The sequence below is a fragment of the Coturnix japonica genome, chromosome 13, assembly GCF_054131305.1.
Source record: "Coturnix japonica strain WE chromosome 13, WE-NBRP24, whole genome shotgun sequence".
Taxonomy (NCBI): Eukaryota; Metazoa; Chordata; class Aves; order Galliformes; family Phasianidae; genus Coturnix; species Coturnix japonica.
In genome coordinates this window covers 17,805,001-17,817,716 of record NC_140675.1, presented here as the reverse complement: position 1 = coordinate 17,817,716, position 12,716 = coordinate 17,805,001, and the positions used below count along the sequence as shown (strand labels likewise).

At 33.9% G+C, this 12,716-nt stretch overlaps 1 protein-coding gene across 50 annotated transcripts in view; it reads left to right on the top strand.

Moving 5' to 3' along the window:
- RBFOX1 (RNA binding fox-1 homolog 1) overlaps window positions 1-12,716 on the top strand; it is a 541,423-nt gene that overhangs the window by 524,723 nt on the left and 3,984 nt on the right. For 14 of the 50 annotated variants that reach the window (XM_085514225.1, XM_085514205.1, XM_085514208.1 and 11 more), the window contains one exon: window positions 2,598-2,650. The exons of the other annotated variants lie outside the window; for them this stretch is intronic. In XM_085514225.1, coding sequence (XP_085370351.1) covers window positions 2,598-2,650 — 53 coding nt within the window. The remainder of the gene's footprint in view (window positions 1-2,597; window positions 2,651-12,716) is intronic. 50 annotated transcript variants of the gene reach the window in all.

Sequence of the window (12,716 nt, the reverse complement as noted above, 5' to 3'; positions counted from 1 at the left end):
AGAACTTCTTTTATGGAACTTCACTTAAATTTCTGGTACATTTTTCAGTCAATAAAAAATGTAGAAATGTTGAGCAACACTAAAACAGCTTAAAATGCATCATGAATTTCCAACATACCTTTCTCCTGAGGTTTTATGCCTTATACGCTCACTGCAGTTAATGCTTAAAATTGGCCTTTGAAGGACACAATCCTGCAGCTTCAAAGCTCTGAGTTATGTGAGCTGCCCTTTTCCAGGTCTACTTTTATGTAAAATAGAATGTGATGCATCATTGGATCAGCTGAACTCAGGAGTCCTGTAAATTATGGGTTGTTTGAGCTAAGGAATAATACTTGTTTTGGACATCAAGTGAGATATATGAACCTCTCATTCTTAGTTATCCCTCTAGGTTTTTGTAAATAATAGCACAGAATTGAACTAAATAGTATATCTTCTGCTATGAAAATATTAAAGCTATCAAACTTATTAGCAAGTGTATGGAATTGTTAGAATTAACAGATAGTCATTTAAAAAAAAAATGAATTTCAGCCTCTAGTCTTACTGTCCATAGGTTAGTATGTTATCATTCACACAGTTTTTGTGTGGAATAACATGCAACTTCGTCCTTACTTTCAAGTTTAATTTATGGAGTTGTGAAATGACTTTTATAAAATGAAAATTAGCTAGGATTCCTTTGTAAATTGGAGCAGTATGACAAGGAATGTTTCTGGTAGATACTTTTTTTTCTGATAGGTATGGCTTTGGGTTAAATTTTTAAGAATTCAATTTCTACTAGTAATTAAGTAGTAATTAGTAGACAGTTTTTATCAGGAAGTGAGGTTTTAGAGCACTTTTAGTAGCACCTATTGTTCAAAATACATATATAGAGAGATGAAAAAAGTAGCTGGAAGGACAATGTTATAATTCTATAGACTTGAATGAAAAGAGTTTTCTGTAAGTCAGTTGCTGGTAATTCTAAACTGTTTCTGTTAGGCAAAAATCTATGTTTCTGTGTATGTAATTTTCACAGGCTATGATAATAAAAGAAGTGCTATCAGTAAATACAGTGACAAAGTATGAGATCTATGAATTATGAAGTAGTTTTGTATTATGATAAATTTATTCCCCTTCATTTTGTAAAATTTAACTATTTAGCATATGTGCAAGATAGATCTCATTAGCTTGTTAAATTACTATATATGGCAAAACAACAAAATTGGATTACTACATCCAAATGAAAATGAAAGAGTTAAATGAAAAATACTGTCACTACACTCATTCATGCTAGGCTGCAGGTACTGCTATGTCTAAGACAAGTTAGAGGCAATACTATGCTACTACTCCTGATCTTAAATCCTGTCCTTGTAGTTTGGATTGCATATCCCTTAGTTTTGTTTTGTTTTTACTTTGTTTTTTTTACTTTGTTTTTCAAAGTGTAAATTTTTAAGTAGCAAGCTTCACGTGTTAGATATCCTTAATATGCTGGAGGTGAACTAATAGAGATAAGTTTGTTATCTTAGGCTCTTGGGGCTTAAGTTTGCTACACCTGAAATATCGTCTCTCCTGAACTGAGTTTTCAGTAGAAGCTTCAGTGTAGGTAATGCTTGACAGAGTTTTCATTATCTTCCAGAACTGACTTTTCCAGTTAGTCTTCTGTAAGAGCTGGATGTAGTTCCTTCTAGTTCTTATTTGGTACTCTTGCATTAAAGCTGTGCAAAACTCAGCATTACACCATACCCAGCATTGCAGGCTGGAGGAACTAGCTGCAATTTGGGGCAAAATAGCACCCAAATAATAATTCCCAGTGTCTTTACTAGGCCTGCACAATGCAAACATCATCCAAGGAAACATGTATATATATAAAGGAATCACTTGATATTCATAACGTAACTTTCACTACCCCATGTCCTATTTGCTTTGACTTTAGAAAGGGCAAATCAGGATTTCAGCATTTTAAATATTAGTGTATTAAGCATTTTTCTTTTTATGTTACCTGGTTTTGATAAAGAATTTTGCAAGAGAAGGTTTATATTAAATCACTCATATTTCTAGTTTATTCTGCTAGGATTCTACAAGCTTTATATATTTGGATGACAGTATATAAAAATATACTATGTCATTTTTTTAAATATAAGCTACAGATATTTTTTTTCTGATTGCAATCATGTTAGGCATATATAAGGAAAACAAAATTTACTTTCAGTATCTTCCTTTAAGTTGTTTGGAGTAAATTGCAATTTTTTTTTTCAAAAAACAGTTCTTGCATATTTTCCATTAGTGCCTTTTAGTACCTATATCAAAATATAGTTCAATTTTTAGTAGGCTTCATAAATATATTGACATGACATATCTGTAACACTAAACATAAGCTTCCAATGCAAGAGTTTGTACATAGTCCATATCCAGATATCACCATTATTTCATTTAAAAGATCCCAGCATGTTTACCTCATGAACCGTATAAACTCCCTAGTTCTGAAATATGTCAACACTTTTTCTTGCTACATTCATTGAAATTAAGCACCCTTACCCTACCCCATCTGTAAACATCAAGTCAATTGGCAGCTAGTACATTTCCCAGTCAGCAAGCAGTATTGTGAATTTTATCTTCTCTTGCAGAAATCAATTCGTCTTCGTTGCAGCAGATGAAATTTCTTGTAACACCTCTGCAGGTAACAATCATTGATACTTCTTGATGCATCCATCCAGGTCTCAATATCCTTTTTCACATGCTGCATTTAATCGTAAGAGAAAGCATAGGAAAGTCCATGGTTCAAATTTTCGGAATAGATTAATTTATAGCTTAAGTCTAGATTCTGCCATATAAAATACACTAGGCTATTTTTGCTGACTTTGGTGTTTAAATAATTTCTGGCCTAGAAAAGTAAGGATATGTTAAACCTTCTCATAAAAGCTTACTGTACAGTGCAATCAAGGTGATGATGACTTAAAAATATATATATAATTAAAAAAATAAGACTCCTGAAAACAGTAAAGGTGTAGATCTATGTAGGACATTGTAAGTGCTGTAGATATAAGTGTTTTCTTTTCAATTTTTGGGGGGCAAATATTGCCCACAAGGGCACTGCAGACCCTAAAGCACTCACAAAGTCTATCCTATGGATAAGATAGTGGGAGAGAGGGTCTGTGTCTTCAAAGGATTGTTCTCTAGTAAGTAAAGTCTTAGCTGGTTTGCTAGTATACTATTGTAAGCCATGGTTATAGAAGAATGAACAATGTTTTGAGGGATATTTGTTAATGGTGATTTATAAGTATATCAAGCATATCGAGGGATTTTCTGTCTTTTAAGCAATAGAGGTTGAACAATGTTAGTCTTAATACAGGTAAGGATGATGTTATGTTGCTACATAAGAAATCAAAAGCCGACATATTTGGTGTTGGCCACATTGTCAATAATGATATGTGAAAAAGTCACAGAGATGTGTGTATTGAAGGAGGAAAGGATACATAGCATGGCACAAAATGTTGGTATCAAGAAGTATTTATTTGTAGAGAGTTTTGCATTAGTGGAAATAAATGAAAGGTGAAGAGTTTTCTGCTTATGTAATGTCGACCTACAGAGAAGTACACGCTTATGGAGAAGTCTATAGCTTAAGTGACTGTATTCTAAGATAGTAATATACTGCATGGTAGCCACAGCATTTTTGGTGGTAATCTGAAAAGTTCTTATAAAGAAAATAAGCAACTGATTTAACATAGATTTTTCAGAATCCTAAATCATTAGCAGAATGATTCTTGATAAGGATTCTGACATTCATTATTTCACCTGTGCTTCCTACTCTGCTCTGTATGATAGTGAACTGCAGTAGGGAGACAACTAATTTATAAATCTGTCCTTGCAGACTGAGTACAGATAAACTCATTTTAGCAATTTTTTAACTCGGGGTTCTTAAAACACACATATAGTTTTAATAGTTTTCTTGTTTTGAAAACTTTCTGTGTTTTGCAGAATGAAACCTTCTAAGCAATACACCTGTAGGCATGAATTTCCCTCAGTTCATGCTGAAAAGTGTCCAGACTATACCATAATTATTGTGTATGTCATTTCACTGAAATTCCAAAAATACAGCACACTTGTTCATCAGAAAATGCACTGAAACTTACAAAGAAGAAAGTGGATTTTTGTGCATATTTATTAAAACTTTTCAGTTTACCAGTAAATTACCGCTATTACAATGATTGGGTAAATAAGGTGTTTCTGTTAGATGTTTTGACACTATATTAATACATATCAGCATTAGGTAGCTTTAGGGGTCTAATTAAAGCCTCTATTTGCTGTTCTTTGTATTTTTAAATTTTAGTGATAGAATTTGAATTAGAATTTGAAATAGAATTTGAAGGAATTCTGTCTATATTAAACAAACAAACAAAAAAAACAGCTACACCGTACTCTGACCCCTTTTCCATTATGGAATAAGTTACCGAAATTGCATTTGGCCTTTCAAATCTGTAAGCTGACATTCAGTTCATTATCTGATATTCCTAATCTGCATCAATACGTGAAGTATATACATAGACATATAATCTTTCAGACCAGTAGCTGTAATTCGATTTTTCAGATGTACACAAAATGTCTGTGATACAATATTATATGGTAGTAACGTTCCTAAACTCAATTAGAGTAATAAGTGTTTGCCAAATTGATGTAAGATAAGATACTGGTTATATGCTAAATGTTTGAAATGTGAGTACATGTGTGTTTGTGTTGTTTCCTTCTGAAGAATATACATGTTCATAGACTTAAAATAATCATATTACAGGTAAAGTTTGTTGTCAAATGGAAATGGGAGTCTTGGGTGATTCTACTGATAATATTCACTCCTTTCTTCCTAATGCTTTATCATTCCTTCCAGGCATTACTTAACCCTAAGCCACATGACTTTCTTTATTTTTATTTTTATTTCAAATTTATTTTTTCTAACTTAGAAATGAAGTAATCTTGAAATCAAACATGATAGGGTAATGTGCCAATATATACATTTCTATTCATGTATGTATATCTATTTTTGAATTAACATTATATAAAGAAAATATATGCAAGAATCTGCAAGTCTGTGACAGAGGATTCCTTCCATGGGAAATTTAAAAATATTTTGCTCTATCATCCAGAGCATTTTGAGGCTAAAAATAATTACTCTTCAGAAGAGAATTTCTATGCTTCTGGGACAGATCGTCTCTAGCAAGCATGATTAAAGAGTATGCAAGCAGACCTGAGCTAGATCAGAGGTAGGGAAACTATCTGAGACCTCCTTTCAGCTTGTTGATGTAATTTTAACAAGGATCTCTGAAGAATTTCCTCTAGCAGAACTCTGACAATGGTTATATTACAGGAGAATTAATCGTGATGGAGGCAAAGGGGATCTTACCCTATCCTTGTAAGTCAGATAGAGACCCAGAATAAAGGCATGGTTTATTTACACGTTGGCTGGAGAAAATAGTTAATTCTGTATCTTTAACATTTTAAATTAATTTTTCAAATCAGTAATCAATATATTTTTTCTTTTAGGTTTTGTAAAGCTGAAATTTTTAGCTCAAAAAGAAAAAAAAAATATATATATATAGAGAGAGAGAGAGAGAGTGCCTTTTCCAAGTTTATTCTAGGATGTATCTGCATCTTATGATTTTTATGTTAAAACGGGACAGGATCATTATTCTATATTTACACCATTATTGCTTTCTTCCTCCAGTTATTAACTGTCATCTAACTTCCATCTCCAAACAAAAAAATCCAGTGTGTTTGTGCAGCCAGTAGTATTTTTCCCCCAAGAGTATGTGCATTTCATGATTTTGAAATAACAGAGAGAAAGGAAAGGGCTTATATGCACTTGAATTCAAAATGAAGTATGGTTGAGGTGAATATAACATCTATCCAATTGTAGCTGTATTTATTTACATATCTGGGCAGAGTCATCCCCATGTGGCAGGAATGTGTATTTGTGTAAAACAGATGAAACGAGGAAAGGTTTAATTTTCATCTTCAGGAGAAATCCATCATAAAAGCAGGCAGCATAAAGGAACAAATATTTGTTGTATCAAAAGTTTGAAAACATTATTGGCAATCTGTAATGACCAATTGCTCAAATCCTTGCAATTTTAGTGAATGCAGGCATTAAAATGTAGACATGAATGCTTCCACAAATCTAATTTGAGAAACAAGAGCAAATATGGTCACATTTATTTAAAAGAAAATTGATATTAGTAAAAGTGCTGAGAAGTTTAAGGTGGTTTGCCTCTGTTATGGTGCATAAGTACGTCTGGTCAAATTTTTGCTATATGTGCTTGCATGCATCTCATTGACATATTTTAGTTTCTGGTAGGAGATACTGATCAGATTATGATCATTTGAAGAGATTTCCAAACAGTAAACTGCTTTGGAATGAAAGGTTTGCATTACCTTTATAATTACTGTGTAAAGACATAAGTTCAGTTGTGAGAGGTGTTTTTGTTTTGGTAACACTTGTGTGCTTCATTCCATTTCACAAAGCAAGTTGACCGGGAAAATAACCATGTCCTACCAGATTATTTTACTATTTTGTTGTGCTCTTTCATTAATCAATAAATCAAAAATGAAGATGAAGGAGCATTTTTTTTTGCTTTTGTGCTAGCTTGTAGTTAAGCCTTTGCTGTTTTTCCCTGTGAAAAATAACAGGTACTGAGGTTTTTGCTCTTCAAAAACTAGGCAATGTTGTATTAATGCACATTATTAAACTTCTGTAAATCTCAGTGTCCTTGATGTTGGCAGTTTAAATTTCTTATTACTGCTGATCGTACATGGAATTCTGTTTGCTGCTGCTTGTACTGCGCGTGGTAGTGATGGTAAAATGCTCAGCTGTTGGATCGGTTGATAAAAATCAGTAAACACTTTGGTTACCCTCTGTTCTTTCTTTGATTAATTTCTTTTTCTCACCCAGTGAAAACACTAGCAGACCTTTTGGCATCTTTGTCATTATCTCTTTGACAGCTTACCTTCCCTATGCTTACAGTTCTAGGTCAGTTCGCATGGCTAGTCAATTGTGACAACATGACAAGATTAAGTAAAGCTGAGGTTCTGTGATTTGTAAATGGAGGATTTGCAATGCGAAGCTTCTTTGATAACAGAAATAGTGAATAATCTGTGTTTGCCCTCAACAAGTGCCTACAAGCACATGTGCATCTCCTGTACTGTTTTTTGAATGAAACAACTAGAATTTTTTCTCAGATAGACTGAAAACAGTACATGAGAAAACTGGTTTCTGTGTGTGCATGGATGTATGATAGTAGAGCAATGCATTAACTAAACAGCAATTCAGTATGAATATCGTGAGCTTATCATATTACATTTTAAACATTTAACAACCAAAAAATTAATGTATACTTACTGAACTTCACTAGCACAAAAGACTGCTTTAAAAGTTAATATAAAAAGTGTCTGTATTTATTTATTACTGATCTAGATGAGAAGTTACTTAGGATTTACTGCCTCAACATCGATAAATGGTGCATGGATCAAACAAATACTTGTTTTTTTTTCTGATGTTTGACAGATTAATAAATGTCAGCTGATGGGAAAGCCTCAGTTTCCCCAGTGGCTTTTTATTTTGAATGTATAGATAGTCTGTCTTCCTCGGAAGGAGATTATACAAAAAATGGGTGTTGATAGCATGTTAAATTTTAAGCAGATGTCAAGTGAAGGCCCCACACATTTGTGGAAGCTGCCTCTGACTTTCTGTAAATCCAAACAGGGAGACTGAAATCTGAGACAGAGCTTTTGCCTGAGTTCCGTCCCTGGGGTAGTTCTACAGCCCTGATTCAACACCCACACTAGAGAAGCATCACCTGTGCTGCAGTGTTGCACCTCTGTATTTCTGCAGATTCACTAATACCATTTATTTGAACATTTACCAACGTGACAGCTGAACTTCAAACACATCTAACAGATTTCAAAGCTTTAAGTTAGCATTCAGGGGGGAAAAAAAATAATAATCATCATGTTTGAACATCAGTGACTGAAATTTCTGCTAATTCTCATCAATGAACAATAGTTAATGAGGCAAGTAATAGTGGGAATCATAATTAACTGGACAATTTCAGACGTGACATAAATAAAAGCCAAGAGGTGGAAATTGTTCCCTGAATGTAGACACTTCTGATTTGGCTTCTTAGCTTTCTTCTGATTTCACCAGAAGGAAAAAGTAAGGACTGCTTCTAATATTATCACTAATGTATTTATGAAGATCCCTTCATGGAGTACTTGTATTGCCCTGCTCATTTTGGTTGGCTGTGGCTTCATCTCTGTGAAAACCTGGGAATGGTAGTGCTGTAAATAATAATAATAATAATAATGACTTGAATATATACAGGAGTTCAGCACTGCAGCATACCTTGAAATTTTGCTGTTTCACTGTGTTGCGTCTATCAGGATTATGTCTTCCCTCATCCTCTGCTGCACGATGTAAATCTGTGAAGTGTTATCAGCAGTAGAAGAAGAAAGTGGCACAGAAAGGAATGTTTTGTGGTCCTTTATTACGGAATGATCTTAAGTTTTGATATTGTTTAACCTCTACATTCAGGAAAATGACTTCAAAATGTTTCTACATTAAAGCATTTTCCTCAGTGTTCTGTAAAAACAGGTAGGATAGACTCCTTTCCTCATTTCCTTATGAGATTTGCTCACTTAGGTGACAGAATGCCTACACTTGTTTGATATGAATATCCAGAATTAATTAATATATTAATCTGCATGTGCCTTGGACACCCTGAGCAGTAAAGAATTTCAGGTAGAAGGGCAGCCACTGCTGCACAGTGGTGAGTGACTGAGGTTAAAATACTGCCCAGGGATATGCTGTGTCTCTGTGTACATACAAAGGAACTCCTGCTGCTGCTGTCATCAGGTTTTGGTATCACAGTGCCAGTATCATAATCATGTGAGCAAGAGGAAAGCAGCCTGATTTAGCAAGTTACTGGAATCATGAATCTGGATAACGCAGGTAAAATTTGTTTTCCCTGCATTCCTTCCAGTGTTTCACTGAAATCTTCATCTCTTTTGTCTACAATTTTATTGCAATTCTGCAGTTCTGGAGGACAGATTTGGATTGCCCTTTCCGTGCCACCTGTGAAGAGCAAGAGTCACATCCTACAGTAGAGCACATTTCCTAGGTGATAAATTAAGACAGGAGGAATACAGAACTGCTCTGCATGATATTCTGCCTTCTCATACCTAGCAAATACTGACTTGTTCAGCTGTCTTTTTGTAAAAGTTAGTAATAAGAGTCAGTGCAACTGTTTTGGTAATTTAAGCTGATTCTTTCTGAAGACTCAATACAGGTAGGTCTGAAGAAGCAGTGATTTTATGACTTGATCTTTCAATTATAAATCAAAGCTAGTAAATGAGTAATACTGTGGAGAGCTAGAAATATGAGCTTCCCAGCGCATCCATATGCTTTGCTGGTAGTATGGCAAGTAACAGGGAACTAGATCACAGGGTTAGGTTGTTCTACTAGTTTCAGTTTTAATTTTTACTTGACTAATGGTTTTATTTTAAAATAGAACCATCATTTCCTATAGTTCTGGTAGTATCTCCCAGTCTTTTAAGAAACAGGGAAAAATGGTTGAGTTCAAAAAGACGTATGTATCACATTGTGTTTACACGTCTCATTTTATGTTTTGCTACACCTGAGGAAAATGTTTTAACTTGTTGCATATTCTATACTCAGAATTTTCCTTTGTTAACGTTGTCATTAAACCCTACAGTAGATATGCAGTTAAGGAGCTTCCAGATGTTTCCAGTGAGTGTCAGAGTTTCACACTCTGTCCTAGATATATAAGGAAACATAATCACAGTACAAAAGAACCTGAAGTGGTTCTTAAAATTAGAGAAAGGCATACTGTCCTATTTCAGAGGTTCCAGCAATACCTAGTCCTGGTGGTTTAACAAGTGAGATTTAATTTCAGAGATCCTGCTTAGAGAAGTGTCTCCAGTTCTCTTTTTCTATTTACATTGGACAACAAACTGCCCTTTTATGCAATATTTAAGCAATTTTAAACCTTCTAATGAAAATTGCTGAAGAAACTGAGACATAGCCTGAGCAGAGGATTTCAGCATTGAGCTTTTGGTAAATAGTTTGCAGTCACAATGCTACAGATGTTGGCATTGCAAAGTTGAATTTTTTCTTAGTATTCCATAGTAAGGCGTTGGTGTAGTTAAAAGACAGTGCCAGTAAAACAAAATGCTAGCAAACATTAGAGGATACTTTCCAGTTGTGTTCTGAATACTTATTCTAGACATACTGAAAAACAGTGGAGCTGACTTTGTTCTCATTTCTAGTGCATCAGAATTTGCTTATCAGTTGTGTTCCTCAGTCAAGAACTGAAGTGTACAACTTGGTATATATATATATATATATATATATATATATATATTGATTTAAGGTTTTGTAGAAAAAACAGTCACATTGACTATTAATTCCTTGAAAATACTTTGTCATTTGCATGTGCTAAATTGTACTAAATTGTTTACCTGAAAAGATTATTTTCAGGGTAAACTGTCAGAAAGATTTTAAACGCCACTAATTTTAAAGAGAAATAAGTATTCTGGTATGTGAATAAATGAACCAACAGCGATGTGCTTGCACTAGCTTGCTGATTTTCAGTGTGACAGTGTAGTTTAAATCCTTACTATTTTCAGCATGGAAATCAGAATCTATTCTGCTAACCTTCTGAGCTTCTAAATTTGGTGTCATGCATAGGCGTGTTTAAAAATTAGCATTTAAAAAGAAACCTACTTGCTTTAAGTTTAAGCTGACACTGTTCCATTCCTCTGTGGAAATGAAATTTATTAATCATAATAAAACCATCATATTCTGAAGGTAGAGGTCACCCTGAGGAGAAAAAAGTCTATTCATCACAGAGGAATTTCAATGCATTTTTCCCAGATAATATCTGAGCATGGATTCTCTCCCCTTTGGAAATACATTCTTCCCGGGTTGTGCTTACATGCATCAAGTATATGGAGGAGGTTGCAGGAATGAGAATTTTTCAATTTAGCTTTGTATTCTTTATTTTATTTTAGAGACAATTTGGAAGAGCACTTCTTTACATTTTGTTTAATGTTTACATTGCAAACATTTATTCAAGCAGAACTCCAATATACTTTTTTTGGTTTGGTTTGGTTTGGTTTCTATAAAGGAAACATTAAGAGCATTTCTTATTTTAACAAGAATGCTGGTTCTGTAACACCATTTTTATTTTCATGCAACAGCACAAACATACAGCATTCTCTTAATGCAAATGTGAAACATTACTTTTAAGAAACATGTTTTATGATAGGTCACCATTTTTACATTATGATTATTTCACCTCTCTTGTTTAAAGGAAAAAGTATTTTTTACACAGTAGGACAAAAAATATCGGGTTGAAGCTGAAAATATACCAATTCCCGTTGTTCTAAAAGCAATAGCCATGATTTTAAAGCATGTATAATAATAGTACTTGCAATTCATCCTCCATGTTACAAGGGATATTAAGGAAATGTTGAAATCTGGAAATAAGTCTAGCTTTGAATTAATTGTTTTCTCTTTCTAGATGTATTCTTATTGTTCAAATGAGATTTGGCTTGAGCGAATTAAAAATGTAATGATTTTTAAATGGATTCTCTGACTTGAGAAATGAACATACAAAGGAAAATAAGGTGTCTTTTTCACCTTGTGAAGATGAACAAGAAATGTAACATTCTATTATGTCTTCTATCAAAGCTAATTTTTTTTTTTAATCTCCGATGATTATAGTGTTTACATCCCAGTTTGGAGGGAAACATTGCAAAGTTGTTAGTTCTTCCATCTGGGGAGGCTGCAGAGTTTGTGGCCAGTGCCAGATCTGCACTAAGAACTCCTTCCAACTCAAAGGGTTACTAAGTGATGCTTAGACCCAGCAGGCTGATCAAAACTAGTCTTCCTTTCTCTCTCCCTTTCTTTCTTTCTGCAACTGCCTGGTTATTTGGGTGTTAATTGCCTCAGATAATTTTCAAATTTAGTTATTCCTGGATACCATCTGTTTAAATTGACATAAATTTAATCTTTCACTCACCAGTATATTGGATGTAAAAGAGGAAATAGTGTATTTTATACAAGTCTTTTAAACATATTTCCCTGAGTTTAAGACCCCAAGATAGAAGATGACTGCACAACATTGTGCTTCTCCCAGATATTTGTGTGTGTTTATTTACAGATAAAATCTGTAGTAAATATAGCTCTGGTGAGAATTAGAGCCTCCATTCACTTTCAGTACTTTCCAAACTTTGACAGATTAATTCCTTTGTAAATGTTGTCTCAGTGAATGGAGAATAAAGTCTATTTTGTCTGCAGAACTTAATGCTTTTTTCTTGAAGATGTCCCCCAGTAGATAGGAATGCTTAATTCTCTTACTTTGGACTTCATTCTCTACCTCATGTCTAGGACTCACAGAAGTGGGTGGTGTAAGATTGAGTGCATTTGCCGTGCAAACATTCTTTTCTCAGTTTTCCCTCAGCTGATTATGTAGGAACTTAGTCAGATTCCACTTGTGAAGTATCAACTACATGATATAAAATAGGGAAGTGTCTTCTTCCCCCCACCCCTGAATAAATAAATAACTAAAATAATTAAAATAAAAACCTAAGTTTGCATTTGTATCTGAAAAATAAGATGGCTATACAGAATGAGACAGAATGGGATTACTGTTCACATAAGGCTGAATGCAACATCT